At 41.4% G+C, this 18,205-nt stretch overlaps 2 protein-coding genes across 2 annotated transcripts in view; one reads left to right on the forward strand and one right to left on the reverse strand.

The window, feature by feature from the left end:
• Positions 1 to 615: 615 nt before the first annotated feature.
• LOC114286090 (zinc finger BED domain-containing protein RICESLEEPER 1-like) lies at positions 616 to 2,226 on the reverse strand. Its single transcript, XM_028229176.2, has one exon. The coding sequence runs from the start codon at positions 2,224 to 2,226 to the stop codon at positions 616 to 618; it is 1,611 nt and encodes a 536-aa protein (XP_028084977.2).
• A 4,201-nt stretch (positions 2,227 to 6,427) lies between these two features.
• PRR5 (two-component response regulator-like protein) overlaps positions 6,428 to 18,205 on the forward strand; it is a 30,142-nt gene continuing 18,364 nt past the window's right edge. The window contains exon 1 of the mRNA XM_028229154.2: positions 6,428 to 6,987. Coding sequence (XP_028084955.1) covers positions 6,780 to 6,987 — 208 coding nt within the window. The 5' untranslated portion in view covers positions 6,428 to 6,779. The remainder of the gene's footprint in view (positions 6,988 to 18,205) is intronic.

An 18,205-nucleotide genomic window follows, 5' to 3' on the forward strand; every position in this document is an offset into this window, starting at 1 on the left:
ATTAAATCAAAAGATAAACAAAATTAACAAATCAATTTTATGCTCAAAATTACCTGAGGCATACTGCTCAAATTCTGAAACATCATCCATTGCCTTGCGAAGAGAGATTGGCACAGTGCTTTGAAGCCAATTCTGAGTACAAACAAGTACCTCAACCATCATAGGAGAAAGAGAACTTCGAAAAGGATCAAGAATGCGTCCATCGATACTAAATGCTGACTTCGAAGCCACTGTTGAAACCGTCATTGCCAATACATCATGAGCTACTTGGGACAACACTCGATACTTAGAAGAATTAGCTTTCCACCACCCCAAAATTTCAAATTTTTCATCTCTCACTCCTTCACAACAATCAGCCAAATACTTGTCCACTTCGGACTTGCACATAACAGAAAATTCAGCATCCAAATAGGTATTAAATGGAGATTCAATCAACAAATGAGGATCATCACAATCATAATCAATCACCATCCTAGATGGTTCATTTGTGTCAAGTACTTCCACAAAATTTGAATCATTTGCAAGGTAATGGTCATACAAACCAGTCAAACAATCTTTCACTTGACCAGTCATTGTATTGAGTACACTTTCACCAAACAGTTGGGAAAAGCAAAACTAGACATATCTCAATTTTTTTCGTGGATCAAGCACCACAGCAACATACATCAACAGATTTATTTTATCTCCATTACCCCAATATTTGTCAAATTTTGCTTTCATTCCTTTTGCCATTAAACCCAGCAATTCATCTTCCCTCCCATCTTTTTTACTTAATTGCTCAATTTTTGTTAGAATAACAAACATCTCATCAAAAAAACAATTAGAAGTTACATAAAGGGAGCCCGAAAACCTTTTAGTAGCATTGTAGAAAAGCCTTAAGAATTTTAAAAATAGTCTACAATTGTTCCAGTCACCCTCTGTTGGAGCACCCCATGACTTCTTCTTTCTACCACTTCCATCCTCCCTATCGCCCTTTAAAAAGTAAGATCGATAATTTGAGTCCTCCTCCTCTAAACGCTCAAATGCTTTCTCAAATTTTTCAGCACTCTCCAACATCAAATAAGTTGAATTCCACCTAGTAGGTATATCAAGACATAACAAAGACTTGGACTCAATTTGACACATCTCCACACACTTCTTAAAAGATTCATGCCTATTTGGAGACGACCTCACATATCTCACAACATCACGCACACAACAAATTGAAGTATCCAACTCTTTCAAGCCCTCACCAACAATGAGATTCAAAATATGCGCACAACAACGCATATGTAAGAACTCATGACCCAAAACAGTGCCCTTCCAATCTTTTGTTTTTCTTTTCAAGAATTTTATGGCTGTATTGTAAGAACTCGCATTATCAACAGTCAAAGTAAAAACACTACCAAGGTTCCATTCAAGTAAACACAACTCAATCCTCTTACCAACAGTTTCATCTTTATGATCCTCAACTTGACAGAAATTTAAAATCCTTTTTTGCAATTTCCAATCATCATCAATAAAATGAGCCGTAAGACACATGTAATTAAGATTTTGTATAGATGTCCATGTATCAGTTGTAAGACAAACTCTACGACCCTTCAAAAAATTTCTTAACGTAGTCCTCTCAGTGTTAAAAATTGCAACTAGATCTTTAGCAACAGTGGTACGAGATGGAATCATGGTAAACTTTGGTTGTAAAGCATTGCAAAACCTACGAAAACCAACCCCTTCAACAAATCTAAAAGGCAATTCATCAAGAATGATCATTTCAGCTAGAGCTTTCCTAGCACCTTTCACTGTAAAAGAAGTTGCCACTAGACCGACACCATCTCCATCTTTTTTGTTTTGAAAAGACAATGTATGTTGACTCTTTTCTTGTTCTCTATAAGGATACTTTAAACAACTAGCCACATGACTCAATAAATTACTAGTCCCATGAGACTTCGACTCAGCCATGTATTCTTTTTGACAATACTTACATACAGCCCGTGTTTTCCCATCTTCCTCATTTTTAATTTTATCAAAGTGATCCCATGCTCTTGATGGTTTCCTACCACTACCTTTTCCCCGTGCCTTACCCTTCTCCTTAGGTGGTAATGGAGGCTTATCAGAAAGAAGAGGTCCAGTGGTATTACCTTTAATAGGTTGGGCACTACCAGCGGCTGTTTCAGTAGGTTGGGCACCAATTGTGACTGTTTCATTAGGTTGACCAATAGTGGTTGTTTCAGTAGGAGAATGATCCATTATCTAGACACAAAATACAACAATAAATATATTACATAATATACATAAACAAATCAAACATGCTAATAAATTCCAATTTTGTAAACAGTTAGTTAACAAACTATTTTCTAAAAAATGATCCATACAAAAACAAAGAGCATTATGCATTCTTTTTTTTTTTGAACAGAAGAGCATTATGCATTCTAATATGATACCATTATTATAGGATCCAAAAATATAAATAAAAGCATGCTTACTTAATGAAAAAAAAACAAAAATAAAAAGCTTGCAATTTTTAAAATAATAGCAAACAAACAGATATTAAAAAATAAAAAAAATAAAAAAACATACACTTTAAGTTTAAGCTTGTAATTTAAAAACAAAAAAATAAAAAATAAAAAAAAAACATACAATTCATTCTTACTGAGTATATTTAAGCATTCATTTTTTTTTTTTTTTTGTTTTTCCATTTTAGCTTCTTTTAAGAAAAATAAGTTACTTAAAAATCTTTTTTACATGTAGGGATTTTGTTAACTTTAAACAAACTACATAAAATGACAAAATAAATCTAAGGTTTTTGGTGATCAGAAAAAAAAAATAAAAAAAAATATTGGAACAAATATATTTGGAGCATTCAAAAACATGAATGATCCATTATCTAGAGCATAATATACATCAACTAATCAAACATGATAATAAATTTTCATTTTCAAAATAGTTAATACAAGGATTTATTGAAAAACTAACAAACATTTTAAAGTACCAAAGAATAAAAAAGCACACATGAGAGCATTCAGATTTTTTTTCATTTAGCTTCTTTGAAACAAAAACAATGACTTAAAACAAGGGTTTTTGTTAATAAATAAATAAAATCCATGTATGGATTATGTTAGTTAGTCTACAAAAAATTAAATATATATATATATATATATACATTAAATCTGGTGTTTTTGTTAAAACAAAATTTAAAAATACGAAATCCATGTAGGATTTCAGTTATTCAAGAAACAATTAACTATAAACACAATATCGATCAAGGGTTGCAATTAATCAAAAACAGTTTAAACAAATAAACTCATACCTAAGGCTTTGGTTAGTAAGAGAGCACCACCAGCATCTCTGATTTGAAGGATAGATAAAACACCTCAAAGAGTATCAAAGAGAGAGAGAGAGAGAGATTGGAAAGAGATGGAAGTTGAGAATTTGTGATCAAAGCTGTAAAAAGATATGTAATGAGGGAAGAGATTGGTTTACGTTATAGAGAGAGAGAGAGTGAGAGAATGAAATATGGGAAAGAGAGAAATATGGGGAAGAGGAGAGGAGAGGAGTTGATATGATATGATAGGTCTGCTGAACAACTCCTTTTGCTTTGAAAGTTGAAAATTGAAATACATCATCATCATAGAAAGCTTCCACGAGAAGCTTTGCATTTCTCCCAATAATAAAACAATTATACAAATATAAAAAATGTAACGACTGCATAAAAATTCGGTCGGGTCGGTTTCGACCAAAATAATTTACACAAAACCGTTGCCGACCGTGAAGCCACGAAATTCAACCAAACGAAACTGCAACCAACCGGTTGAATATTCGAAACCGTCCATTTTACTTCGGCTCGGTTCGGACCGGGCGGGTGGGTCGGATTTCGGTTTTTCATGAACACCCCTAGCAAAGGTTGCTGGTATCATCTCATTCCATTAAGTAATCTAATGAATAGATGATTGATGGGGAATCTTAGCCCTGGTTTGGCAAATTTCTCAGGTAAATAATCATATAAAAAGATAAAAAGAAATTAAAAAGTTAAAAATTAACAAAAAATTTGTCATTTCAAAATCAAAAAGTAAGAAAAGCCAAATAAGAAAATCAAATAAACAAAAATTTACAGACTAAAAAAATAAAATAAAAAACTAAAAAAAAATCATTACTAAATGACCCATTAATAATATTTTAAAAAATAGGGGATCTCAATATAATTATTGAAACTATAATAAAGTCTCTGTAATTATGCAAAACTTTAGGACAAGTAAGTAGAATCGAAATCCGGATCCTCGGTCGCCTTTGCCTGTGACCCTTTCTTGTAGCGCCCCAAAACGATGTCGTTTTGGGGCAACTTTTCAAGAAAAAAAAAAAAAAAAACAGAGCATAACTTAGAAAGGGAAGGGGGAAGAAGAAAGAAAGCAGCGGAGAGGAGCACGGATGAAGCAGATGAAAAAGGACTTGAGGCCGGGTTTGCTGGTTTTCTTTTTCCTCTTCTTCTTTCTTATTATTCTTCTTCTTCCTGGTTTTCTACTTCCTGGTTTGCCTGCCATCTTCTTCCCTCTTTCTCTCTGTTTCTGAGTTTTTTTTTTTTTTTTTTTCCCATGAAAAGTTGCCCCAAAACGACCCAGAAAAAAAGGGGAAAAAAAAAATTCCTTCTATGATAGCCATCTTCTTCCCTCTTTCTCTCTGTTTCTGAGTTTGTTTGTTTGTTTTTTCCATGAAAAGTTGCCCCAAAACGACCCAGAAAAAAAGAAAAAAAAAAAATTTCCTCCCGTGATAGCCATCTTTTTCCCTCTTTCTCTCTGTTTCTGAGTTTGTTTGTTTGTTTGTTTTTTTTCCCATGAAAAGTTGCCCCAAAATGACCCAGACAAAAAGAAAAAAAAAAAATTTCCTCTTGTGATAGCCATCTTCTTCCCTCTTTCTCTCTGTTTTTGAGTTTGTTTGTTTGTTTGTTTTTTTTTCCATGAAAAGTTGCCCCAAAACGTCCAAAAAAAAAAAGGAAAAATTTCAATCAAAAATTTTCCTCCTGTGTTCGACGCCATTAATGGGTTCTTTCCTCTGTTCTTCTTTTTTCCATTTTTTTTTTCTTGAAAAGTTGCCCCAAAACGACGTCGTTTTGGGGCGCTACAGGAAAGGGCCACATGCAAAGGTGACTGAGGATCCAGATTCAAGTAGAATCTACCTAAGAAATATGAGATAAAAAACATCTCTAGCCCATGCTACCACGTGTCAATATCTTATCCATGAGATCTGACGTCTAACTAAAAGTCTCTTAGCTACTTTTCATTTTGTAACGTGCCGTTTGGGAACAGATTAATTTAGTAATTTTTTGACTATTTAATTAAAATATGAGTTAAAAAAAAATATTTAGAATGATTTTTTGATTTTTTACTAAAAGATATGCAAAAAATAGAGAGAAAAGAGAATATTTGACTTTTTGATTTTTTTAGTGACTTTTTAACTTTTTGACTAAAAAAATTACTTGCCAAACGAGTCCTAAATAAAACATGCACCACAAAATTCATAATTTCAAAAATACCAAATATATTTTACGTATGGTTGATGTTAATTTTGTTTATTTATTTTGCCTGGCAGAATGGGCAGTGCTACAAAAAAAATATTAAAAATAAAAAATTTCATACAGAAGTATACGATCATGCTACGTAGCTCGAATTTCATGGCTCGACATTTGGCTCGACACCAAAACGACGTCGTTTTGGTGTCGATTTTTTTTTTTTTTCTTCTTTTTTCCCTAGTTTTGCAGAACGAAGAAGAAGAAGAAGAATGGAGAAGAAGAGAAGGGAGGAGGAGTAAGGAGAACTGGAGGGGAGGGGGCCATAAAAATCGGGAGGAGGAGGGGGGAGGAGGGAGGAGAACTGCGGTGGGGCTGCGGCGGGGCGAGCTGCGGCGGGGCTGTGACGGCACAATCGGGCACGCGGATGGGCTGGGCAGACGACTGGGGCTGGGCAGGCAGGGCTGGGTAGAGGCAGACGATCGGCGAGCTGTGACGAGGGCGGCGGAGGCGACGAGCCCTCACCTCTCTCTTTCTCCGCCTCTCCTTCTCTTCCCCTCTCTTCTCTTTCGAGCCAAAATTCGAGCCAATTTGTCGAGCTCTCAACCATTTTCCCAGAAGTATATCCTTTTATGGTCATTTTATTTAAAATCAAAATATCTATTATTGTAACTCATAATTACAAAAATGTCAATACTATATTATTAATGTATTTTATGTATATAAAGTCTATTTAATTTGATTTTCAAAATCACTTTTCATTTAAATTTAAAAAAAAAATTAATTTGATGAAAAATTGAGAAATTAAAAAACACCCATGATTTTCAGATAATTTTATCAATTTTAAGGGCGAAAATAACTTTAAAAATATTTTTATTTGATATAAATTTTATCAAACTAATTTTTATTTTTTAAAATAAATTTGAAATTGAAACCAAACTTCAAGAAATTGGACAACCAACCAAACACCAAGCCGCCATAGAGAGGCCAATGATCCTTCATCTTTTGATTAGAAACGGGTCGATATAGTAGCTAATTTGGGCCATACATACATGCCCTCGGCTTTCAGATATTTTGCGTCCCCCCTTGTTTGGAAAAAGAGAAAAGAAAAGAAAAGGAAAGAAAAAAGCGGTTTGGTTGGGTGGGGAGTACCTTCACTTCCCGATATCCGATCTCGGCGTCCATTGGTTTTGTGCCAAATTTATGGTCACTTGAAGATTTTTATTATCTCAAAAACTTTTCAATAAAGTATGTGAATCTAGCTTTTGAGACTTTGGAATTTGAACTCTGAAACAAATTCAATATGGGTGAAGAAGCTGTGAATAAATTGCAAGTGAAAGAGTTGGAATTTGAGGCAGAGAAGAACAAGAATAAGAAGGAAGATGGTTCGACTTCGGTCATTCGGTGGGAGAAGTTTCTTCCGAGGATGGTCCTGAGAGTGTTGTTGGTCGAAGCAGACGATTCGACTCGGCAGATTATAGCAGCACTTCTCAGGAAATGCAGTTTCAGAGGTTTATTTTTAGTTTTTTTACTTTTGGGTATCTTAGTTGAGTTGTATTGTATCAGTTTGGTTTTGGGTTGGAAATTGATGTTTGATTTGAATGATGAAAATTTTGATGGGATATGATTTTAATCTAAGGTTAAGCTTGATTATTTTTATTTTTTGTTTTTGGTTGCAAGTTGGTTTTTGGTATTTGAATTTAATTGAAGACCTTGCTCTATCTGACTTACGAATGGTTGGTCTCAATTTTCAATTTCATCTTCTTCAGTAGCTTTGATAGACATTAGGAATGGATTGATGTTTTGGGTTCATATGAATTTGTCTTGATATGTACTTGGATGCTGAGAGGGGTCAAATTCTGTACTCACCAACAAAGAAACAATTACAAAGCCCTTTCACACAGGAAAAAAGAAAAAAGAAAAAATGAAATCTTTGCTTGTATTTGCTTTACTGATTCCTGAGAGAGGTTGTAGTGCCCATGTACTAGTTACAGTAATATCTGAATTGGGAAATCTTAGTTTCTTCCTGTAAGAGGGGCTAAATTGAGCCCACTAAATTATTTAGGCCCAATAGCCCAAGATTAGTGGGCCCGAATTTATCGCAAGTCCAAGAATCGGTGGGCTCAGATTTATCGCCATCAAACGGATTGAATCGCTCTAAGCCTCGAAAGGGTTCGGATCCACGAACCTAGAGACTTACTCAGGCCCGGACTCGAAAGGGTATTAGGCAAGCCTAGAGATCCGAGGCACTCGGACTCGAAAGGGTTCAGATCCACGAACCTAGAGGTCCGAAATACTTGGCTTCGAACGGATTCAGACGCAATCTAGAAGTCGCTCCGTTAATGAGTCCCAGAACACTTGCGGGCTCGGAGCTTTCCGGGATCTACGCACCAGAACCATGGGCGTAATGGAGTTCGAACAAAGGACCCGATCCCGAGGACGGTGAGTGGAGACAAATTCACTCTTCGGTTAAACTAGCCTATACCCGGGTCGAGGTGGCACGACCCCGGGGGGTCCATGAGACTCGGCAATATTTTGCGGCAGGACGTCCTCTGGGACTACCCCTGACCCTTTGGGATGATTGGGGATCATTGGTTAGGTGTGGCTAAGAAGAAGGGTTCGCCGAGGGAGTGATCTCCTCTTCGGTGTTTTCTCATCCTCGGAGAAGTCACCTCCTCGGAGAAGTCACCTCCTCGGAGAGGTCACCTCCTCGGACAAGGTGGTTAGAGAGAATATCCCCCATGTGCCTTGCACATGGGCTCCATCCTACATCATGAGGTGCCTATAAATAGCACCCACCCATAGCTTTACAAGGGATGGATTTTGGAGATTTTTGAACTCTTGGGAAAGAACTAATTTCCCCTCTCCATTATCAACCTTGCGAGTGAAAGTGGGAGATCCTTGGGAGAGCCTTGCCATTATTCTCTCTCTAGCCATTTTGCCTTATTCTTCACCCAATCTCTTATCTCCATCATCTCCTTTGTTGTTGTGTTCCTAAGTTGAGATTATTGAAGAATCTAAGCCTCTCATCATATTCTAGAGAATTCGAAGTTGTTCTTCAAGGATCTTCGAAGATCTTCGAATTTTCCAACTCTTTTCTTGAACCCTCTCCTACATTTTGGCGACTCCGCTGGGGAGGCGGATTGGTTAATGGTCTCAACGAGATCTGGAATCCACACAACTCCAACAAGGATGGCGGGAGAAGATGAAGTTTACCAACAAGGATCCTCTAATGGTGGTGATAACAGGACCATGGCTCCAGATCAACCACTTTTGCTTGAAGCCATTCAAGGACTTCAAAATACTCAACAAGAGATTCTTACCACTCTTCAGAATCTCACTCACACCATGTTGGTGATGAGTTCTAACCTTGCACCGGCGCCAAACGGAAATCAAACTGGTGGTGGAGTTATTCCCGCTGAAGCGCAAAATCAAATCCAAGGAGAAGTAGGCCCCAATCAGCCTATGGCTCATGGCAACACGGCCACAGTAACACATGCTCAAACCACAGCAGGCGGCAGCAGTTTGCCCATGCCCAGGCTCCATGGCGTGCCAAGCCAAGATCCAATGGTGACTAGGGGAGTTTCTGGTGTAATGAATCGCGCTCCGGCGACTGTTGGTGTCCAGGAAAACATGAGGAGCATGATGGCGCAAAAGGGAGCTCTGCCCGTACCTAATCTTGTCACGCCACCAGTAAATGTTACCCAAACACCAAGCGGGCCTCCTTTGGTGCCGACAACAAATCTGCAAGCACAACCCGGTATAGCGGCGCCGTGCGGTGGACTCTACGGGCCTCAATTCAATATCTCATCACCAGCTGGCTTGTCTATAGGCACTGATGGCCAGTATCGTCAAATGTTCTCACCAATGATGAATTCGCAGCACCAGAATGGCCAAGTCGCCCCTAGCTCAGTCTTCGGGTCTATAAGCCAAGTCCCGGGAATACCACCATCAAACTCTCTCCCTCAACAATTTCTCACTCTCGCCGATGTGCAGGCCATGTTCGATCTCGAACGGGGCAAGAGGACCTTACCCTCTTTGCCTGATCCAGACGTCAAGCCGCCTTACCCCATTGAGATGCTAAGCTATCCATACCCTGAGGGGTATACAGTGCCGAAGTTCATCAAGTTCGACGGCAAACAAGGAAATGCCCGAGAACATGTTGTGCGATTCATCGAGACTCTGGGTATTCATGGTTCAAACCACGTCCTCCGACTGAGAGAATTCTCTAAGTCCCTTATTGACCGAGCATATAGTTGGTATGTTAATTTGGCCCCAAACTCTGTCCGAAGTTGGGAGGAAATGGTTAACAAATTCCACTCCAAGTTCTTTCAAGTGGCGGAGAAGGTGACCACACTTACATTGTGTAAAGAGAAGCAACAAGAAAGTGAAGACATCCTTGACTACGTCAAAAGGTTTCAGGACAAGGCTGTGGATTGTCATGAAGCAGTTGAGGAGAGTTATCTGGTTCAAATTTGTCTAGAAGGGGCATTGAGCAGGTACAAAATGTTTCTAGTTAATCACAAGCTACCCACCTTCTCGGCATTAATAGAAGCAGCTCGGAACATTAGCATTCCTCATGCTCAGGAGTCCGGATTTAAGGCCAGTTACAAGACTAGTTTCAAATCGTCTCGTGGACCTATTGTTGCTGCTGCCTCTGCCCCAGATACCCGAAATTCACAAGGAGGACGTCATAGAGGCCAGAAGAGAAAGCAATATAATGGTGAAAAGGGGAATGTTTCTTATCCATGTGGAATCGAGGAAGTGAAAGCTCTAGTTAAGGAATGGGTGGCTGACGGAGAGCTAAAATTGCCTTATGTTGAAGAAATGCCATCAAAGAAGGACCGTGAGAGCCCTGAATTCTGTGTCTACCATCGTACATTGAAACATCCGACAGAGAAGTGTTGGACTCTCAGGAAAATCTTCAGAGATAAAGTCGAGGCAGACGAATTAAGGTTTAAAAAGCAAGGGACTCAAGACATCCGAGAACAACCATATCCTCAACACCGAGACAAGGGCAAGAATGTTGCTATGATAGCTTATGAAGGCCCGATGATCGAGGCTATCGCTAATCTCGATGACGATGACTGTTATCTGGACGACATCCTCGAGCCAGAGGGTGAGCAAGTTTACTATGGAAGTGCTCTCGATCCAGAGGGCAGAACATTTATGACTCATGGCGAAGATCCCTTTGATCCAGAAGGAGGAGAAGAATACTATGGAAGAGGAGGACACCATGTTTATGTGGCATCTTATTTTGAGGAGACCGAGGAGATGGTTAACTACGAGCCTCCAAGAGTGGAAAAAGATCCGGATCACTATGCCAAAACCCTGCAAGACTGTGTAAAGTTCAAGCAGTTCTTTGACCAGCTTGGACTTTCCAGGGAGGCAAGAACGGAAATCACCAAGTCTATCATTAATATAGCCGAGGCACACCATGAGGAATGCATGTCGACTGAGGGGTCTATCCCGAGGAAGGCAAAAGAGCAATCTAGTGCCATTACTTTCTCCGAGGCTGATCGGAAGTATCCTTTTTCTCACAATCGCCCGCTTTATGTGACTGCTTTTATTAATGGAGTTGAGTTTAAAAGGGCCTTTCTAGATAGTGGAGCCTCTATCAACATTATGACTCGCGCTACTCTAGAAAAGGCCGGAATCTCTGAAGAACGCATTGTGAAGCAGCCGATAGTCATCACTGGCTTCGGTGGAGAAAGAAGAGTTACTATCGGATGCGTAACAGTTGATTTAGTCGTCGGAGAGATTCGCTCGGCCACCAAGTTCCATATTATCGATTCTGAGGCAAATTATCACATCATTTTAGGAAGGACCTGGATGCATAGATATGGGGCTGTACCGTCAAGTTATCATCAGTGTGTTAAGGCTAAATGGGGAAAGAAAACGGTGACAATTCAAGCTACAGAAAGGCCTTTCGAGATCCATGAAGCTCATTATTCTGATGCCATCTACTTCACCGAACTGGCTGTCGAAGAAGTTCCCACCACCTCTAAGCCTCGAGGGGTCAAAATTCCTCGTTGGGAGGATATCAAAGATGACAAGGAGCCGATGGCAGAGTCAAGTAAGCGGGCAATGTCTAGAACAGAAAGTCCGCCTATTCCTCGGAAGGTGATGAAAGTTCGAGAAGGAGGCAAGATGGTGTACTATTTATGAAGGTGCGGGGAGTCGGTTTCTTCAGTCACCGACTCCGAGTCAAAAGAAGAGCCTCCTGACAATGATATAGTAATAAAGCCTGAAGTGGCTCCAGAATGTATGCAAGATGGGCCGAAGCCTCAGCCCGAACAACTTATTGAAATAGATCTGAGTGATGGACAAGATGCACCGAGGCCGGTATTCGTAAGTTCGAGCCTTAGCCCAGAGAAGCGGGAACAGTTGTTAAAGTTGATAAGCCGATACTCAGATGTGTTTGCTTGGTCATATAAGGAAATGCCCGGACTAGATCCTGACCTAGTCTCCCACTATCTTGATGTGTTCCCAAACTCCAAGCCAATTAAGCAAGCTGCTCGAAAATATCATCCAGATCTCGAAGAGAAGATTAAGGAGGAGATTGAAAAACTTCAACAGGCTGGTTTCATCCGGCCAATACAGTACTCCACGTGGTTAGCAAACATCGTGCCAGTAAAGAAGAAGAATGGCCAAATCAGAGTATGTGTAGACTTTCGAGATTTGAACAAATCTTGCCCGAAGGATGAATTCCCTCTTCCTCACATCGACACCCTCGTGGATACTACCTCGGGACACCAGATGTTCTCATTCATGGATGGATTCAGTGGATACAATCAGATTAAGATGGCTGAAGAGGACGCAGAAAAGACCGCTTTTAGAACACCTCTCGGAAACTTCTTCTATACAGTCATGCCTTTCGGACTCAAGAATGCCGGTGCAACTTACCAAAGGGCTATGACTGCAATCTTTCATGACATGATCCATCATGAGGTGGAAGATTATGTTGATGATCTAGCGGTGAAATCTGCAAGATTTAATGTATAAAAATATAGAGAGAATTGTATTATTGATAGATTGTATTGAATTGTGTTTTTTACAATTACAAGGATTCCTATTATATAGGAGTGTGTTTGGGAGTAGATGGAGAGGTGGAGTAGGTGAAGTGGAGGTGGTAGTGGTGTAGTGGGTTAGGTTTAGTGGAGTAGGTGAGGTGGTAGTGGTGGTAGGTGAAGTGAAAATTTTAACAGCCCCCCGCAAACTCAAGGAGGATAGAAACTAACCAACTTGAGTTTGGAGAGAGTTACAAAACAAGAAAATACATAAAAATAAAAAAGGATAGGGGACACTGTATGGTCGTGTCAGACCATTGGTGAAGACACTGAATGGTGGTGTCATAACGTTGTAGAGGACACTGTATGGTGGTGTCATAACGGTGTAGAGGACACTGGATGGCGGTGTCAGACCGATGTAGAAGACAGTTTATGGGGTCATGTCGGACCGTTGTAGAAGACAGTTTACGGAGTCTTGCTGGACCCTTGTAGAAACTAACCGGAATCAATGTCGGGACAGTTTACAGAGTCTTGTCGGACCCTTGTAGAAACTAACCGGAATCTATGTCGGGACAGTTTACAGAGTCTTGTCGGACCCTTGTAGAAACTAACTGGAATCAATGTCGGGACAGTTTACAGAGTCTTGTCGGACCCACAAAGGAGTTAACCGGAATCAATGTCGAGACAGTTTACAGAGTCTTGTCGGACCCACAAAGGAGCTAACCGGAATCAATGTCGGGACAGTTTACAAAGTCTTGTCGGACCCCTTAAAAAATCGCATCCTCAAAAGGTGCGCCCAATTCATAAAAAGGCGTGCCATCAAAAGGCGTGCCATCAAAAGACGTGCCATCAAAAGGCGTGTCCACTTTATCAAAAGATGTGCCATGAAAAGGCGTGCCAGTTTGTCGGGCGTCAAGAGGCGCGCGATGCGCGTGGCAGCCTCGGCTATTTAACCAAGACGAAGGCAGAGGCTGAGGCAGAGAAAAAAACTGAGAGAAACCTCTGAAAAATCCTTCGTGTTGCTGAGAAAGATAGTTCCGTTTGTGGAGAGAGATAGTCTGTAATACTCTGTTGCCCAGAAAATAGTCTGTAACACTTTGTTGCCCAGAAAATGGCCTCGTCTTCCCGGAGTCTGCTCACCCTCTTTCCCGACCTCAACGAGTCAACAAGAGAGAGAACTGGAGCGGTAGCACTGGAACCTCAACCGAGTGCCCCGGAGTTTACTCCGCTGAACTTTCCGATGCGGTCTGTGGAGCAAAGAATGGCAGTGCAGTCGGATGTGGAAGCAAATCAGTATACTCTGAAGGCATGTGTGGAAAGCATGACGGCGGTCACAAATTTGTCGAACCGGCTGCAGAGTAGGACAAATGAGGTGCAGCATTTAAACTCCCAGCTGGCTCTGCTCCAACGCATGTATAAGGATGCGCGAGCAGAGATAAGCGTGCTAAGGGCAGAAAACAAGGAGCTGAAGCGGAAGGCCACCGTGATGTTCCGATTTGGAGGGCCGCCATATACTGCAGTGGAGGAGCAGGGAGTAGTGATCGTGCCCAGTGGAGTGGGAAACACGGAGGCAGCACCGGCAAGGGCCGCCCAGGACGGAGGCAAGAAGAAAAGACCGGCGGCAGAGTAGAGAAGAAAAATCCCACCTGTGAATGTGGTTGTTTCTTTGTATTTTTTTTTTTTTTTTTTTTTTTTTTTTTTTTTTTTTTTGTATGTGGAAACATGGTGATTGGGATGAGTCCCGACATGAATAAAATGAGTTTGGTGTGCAGATCTTCCTCTGCGTTTTTTTTTTTTTTTTGAAAATAATAATAATAAAAAAAATAAAAATAAAATGAAGTGTTGGAAGCCAGTGGAATCAATGAAGGCTAGTATAATATATTTGAGTGGGAAAAAGAATGATGGGTATGTGGATTATATAATAAAATAAAAGTGGGTGGATGATATGGTGCAGAGTGGCATGTATTGGTGCCTGGCACCCTGTCCGAGAATCATGCACTGGTGGGGCAAAAGTGGGTGGTGGATGACCCAAAGTGAATTGGCATGCTCTGCGTAACAGTTGCAACCCCAGTTCCACCACTGGTGCCAAAAAGAGAACCCTGAGACTGAGAATAACAATAATCTTCACATTAACCCATATAACCGTGGGTGATGGCCAAGAAACCAATTACCTGCAACATTAATGTCTTACTTCTTCCGGTTCTTGTGTTTTACTTTGACAATTTTTCGACCAGACTTGTCAGTGGTCGCACCAGAACCCAATGAAAAGCTGTCTCCAGCACCAAATTCTAGACTACCCGATGACTGAAATAGAGATGGATTTTGCGGAGCGCTCTGATTTGGTTGTTGGCTACCAAATTGAAAGGCGAGCCCTGGCGATGGAGCGGTTGAACCAAACATCATAGGGGCACTGTTGGTAGCAGCAACAGAAACCGAGGATGCTCCAAAGGAGAACCCAGTTGACAGAGACGCAGAACTAAATGTTGAGTTAAATGAAGGCTTGGTGGGCTGCCAAGTGGAATTAAATAAGCTTGAAGTGGCACCACTGGTGCTAATGGAGTTCGTCTCCGAAGAGGAAGCTGAAGAACTGAGACCAAAAACAGTGCTTGAGCCAAACACATTAGGAGTTGTCGAAGAACCAAATACAGAACTACTAGTGAAGAAGAAATGAAGGAAATTTGGGTTTGTCCGGCGGGCGGCCAAGGCGAGATTGCCGCCCGCCGGTGAAGCGGAATTACTAAGTTGTTTAACCTTGCTCTGATACCATGCAAGATTTAATGTATAAAAATATAGAGAGAATTGTATTATTGATAGATTGTATTGAATTGTGTTTTTTACAATTACAAGGATTCCTATTATATAGGAGTGTGTTTGGGAGTAGGTGGAGAGGTGGAGTAGGTGAAGTGGAGGTGGTAGTGGTGTAGTGGGTTAGGTTTAGTGGAGTAGGTGAGGTGGTAGTGGTGGTAGGTGAAGTGAAAATTTTAACAAAATCCAAGAAAGAAGAAGACCATCTCCGAGACCTTGAGAAGGTATTCAAGAGGTGCCAGAAATTCAAAATGAGGATGAATCCTCTCAAATGTGCTTTCGGGGTGACGGCCGGGAAGTTCCTCGGGTTTCTTGTACATAGGCATGGTATCGAGGCAGATGAAGACAAGGTCAAATCTATCAGAGCAATGCCTCCCCCGCATTCTCAGAAGGAGTTAAAGAAGTTCCTCGGGAAGGTGTCTTATATTCGGAGGTTTATCCCAGCACTGGCAGAGATCTCTGCGCCTTTCGGCTCTTTGTTAAAAGGAGATGCCAAGTTCGAGTGGAACCAAGAGCACCAAAAGGCCTTTGAGAGAATCAAGGCGGCCTTGACCTCGCCTCAGACCATGATAGCCCCGCAGCCCGGGGTGCCTCTAATGTTGTACCTAACTTCAACCCCCAAGTCCATAGGGGCATTATTGGTCCAAGATGTAGATGGAATAGAACGCCCGATGTATTACATCAGTCGGAAGATTCGAGGAGCAGAAGTCCGATATACTCCAGTAGAGAGACATTGTTTAGCTTTGGTATTCACTGCCCAAAAGCTCAGACATTACTTCCTAGCACATCAGATTCAGATTGTTACTAGAAGTGATCCAATCCGATACCTCCTCAGCAAGCCTGCTCTAACCGGGAAGGTGGCAAGATGGTTGTTAGCACTAGGTGAATTCGAGATCACATGTGTAGCCCCCAAGGTGATCAAAAGCCAAGCCTTAGCTGATCTCCTTGCCCAATTTCCAAGTGGTGACTATGAACCAGTGAATGAAGAATTAAGAGGAGAGGTGCACGCAGCTATGGCTTCCGAGGAAAGCTTCTGGACATTGAGCTTTGACGGAGCAGCAGCCGGAGGGAAGGGAGGAACCGGGATAGTCCTTACAAGTAAAAGTGGGGAAAAGTTATATTTGTCTTATAAACTGGATTTCCATTGTTCGAATAACGAAGCCGAGTATGAGGCTCTTATTTTAGGCTTGATAGCAGCTGAGAAGCACAGTATCAAGAAGATTCGGATCTGGGGGGACTCAAAGCTGATAGTGAAGCAAGTTTCAGGACAGTTCGTCTTAAAGGAGCCTGCCTTGGCCACATATCGAACAACAGTCCAAAGGCTTCTTGACAAATTTCAGAAGGTCGAAATAGAGCATGTGCCTCGCTCCGACAACAAGTTTTCAGATGCCCTCGCAACATTAGGGGCAAGAGTTGACATTCCAGAGGAAGAGGCAACAATTGTTATCAAGAAGAGAACAGAACCTTCAATAATACCCGAAGACAAAGGCTTTCCGGAGGACTGGAGAGGAGAAGTCCTCGAACAACTCAGAAGCAAAGTTGGAAAACTGACTATGGCCAAGCTTGCCCAATTCACAATTATTCAAGGTGAACTTTACTTCCGAGGAGGTACCGGATTCCTAGCCCGGTGTGTTGGCCAACAAGAAGCAAGCTTCCGGCTACAACAGATCCATGAAAAGTCTTGCGAGGATGAGGATATCAGTCTGTACAAAAAGATCCAAAGGCATGGCTATGATGGTGCATGATGGCCACAACCCGAGCAGCTGGTGAAAGCTTTCCAAACGATCTTGCAACTCTAGGGTCAAATGTCAACATTCCACGGAAGAAGTCTATCTATGACATTTACAGTTTGCATTGTCCATGAAGTTCTATCTTTCTTATGTTATGAAGAAATTTATTTCCTCCATATTATGTATCTCCATTAAAAGTTATTTTCTCTACATTGTATATCTTCATTGTGTTATTTTGCTTGAAACAGTTTTCAATTTTGTTGTCCCTCAAAGAAGAAAAAGGAATGGTAGACTCAATTACCAACCTGAAGGGAGTTTTCTTGACACAGTAGAAGTATACTTCCACTCGGACCCCTGAAGAGCAGCCATGGCTTCCATCAATGCAAGCTTTGAGGGTCTCTCTTGCTGAAGTAGAGTGTGTGCTCCCACTCGGACTTCCGAAGAATAGCCCTTACTTCCATCAATGCAAGCTTCGAGGGTCTTTCTTATTGAAGTAGAGTGTGTGTTCCCATTTCGACTTCCGAAGAATAGCCCTTACTTCTATCAGTTCAAGCTTTAAGGATCTTTCTTGCTGAAGTAGAGTGTGTTCTCCGCCTCAGACTTTCGAAGAACAGATCTTGCTTCCATCAGTGCGAGCTTCGAGGGATAGCCTTTGCTTCCATTAGCTGCCAAAGTAGAAGTGCGCATCCACTCGGACGTCCGAGAGACAGCCTTGTTTCTGCTCGGACTTCTGAGGGAGAGCCTTCCGAGGGACAACTCTTGCTCTCATTAGTGCGGGTCCGAAGAACAGCCCTTGATTTCATCAATACGAGCTCCGAGGATCTTTCTTTTCAAAGTAGAGTGAACTCTTACTCGAACTCCCGAGGGATAGCCTTTGCTTCCATTAGCTGCCGAAGTAGAAGTGCGCATCCACTCGGACTTCCGAGGGACAGCCTCGTTTCTGCTCGGACTTCTGAGGGACCGCCTTGTTTTCGCTCGAACTTCTGAGAGACAATCTTTACTTCTGTTGGTGCAAGCTTGGTAGACTCGGTTATCTTCCAGAGGGATCTTTCTTTTCAAAGTAGAGTGGACTCTTACTCGAACTCCCGAGGGATAGCCTTTGCTTCCATTAGCTGCCCAAGTAGAAGTGCGCATCCACTCGGACTTCCGAGGGACAGCCTCGTTTCTGCTCGGACTTCCGAGGT

The sequence above is a fragment of the Camellia sinensis genome, chromosome 1 (genome assembly GCF_055761805.1).
Source record: "Camellia sinensis isolate YWXY chromosome 1, ASM5576180v1, whole genome shotgun sequence".
Lineage (NCBI taxonomy): Eukaryota > Viridiplantae > Streptophyta > Magnoliopsida > Ericales > Theaceae > Camellia > Camellia sinensis.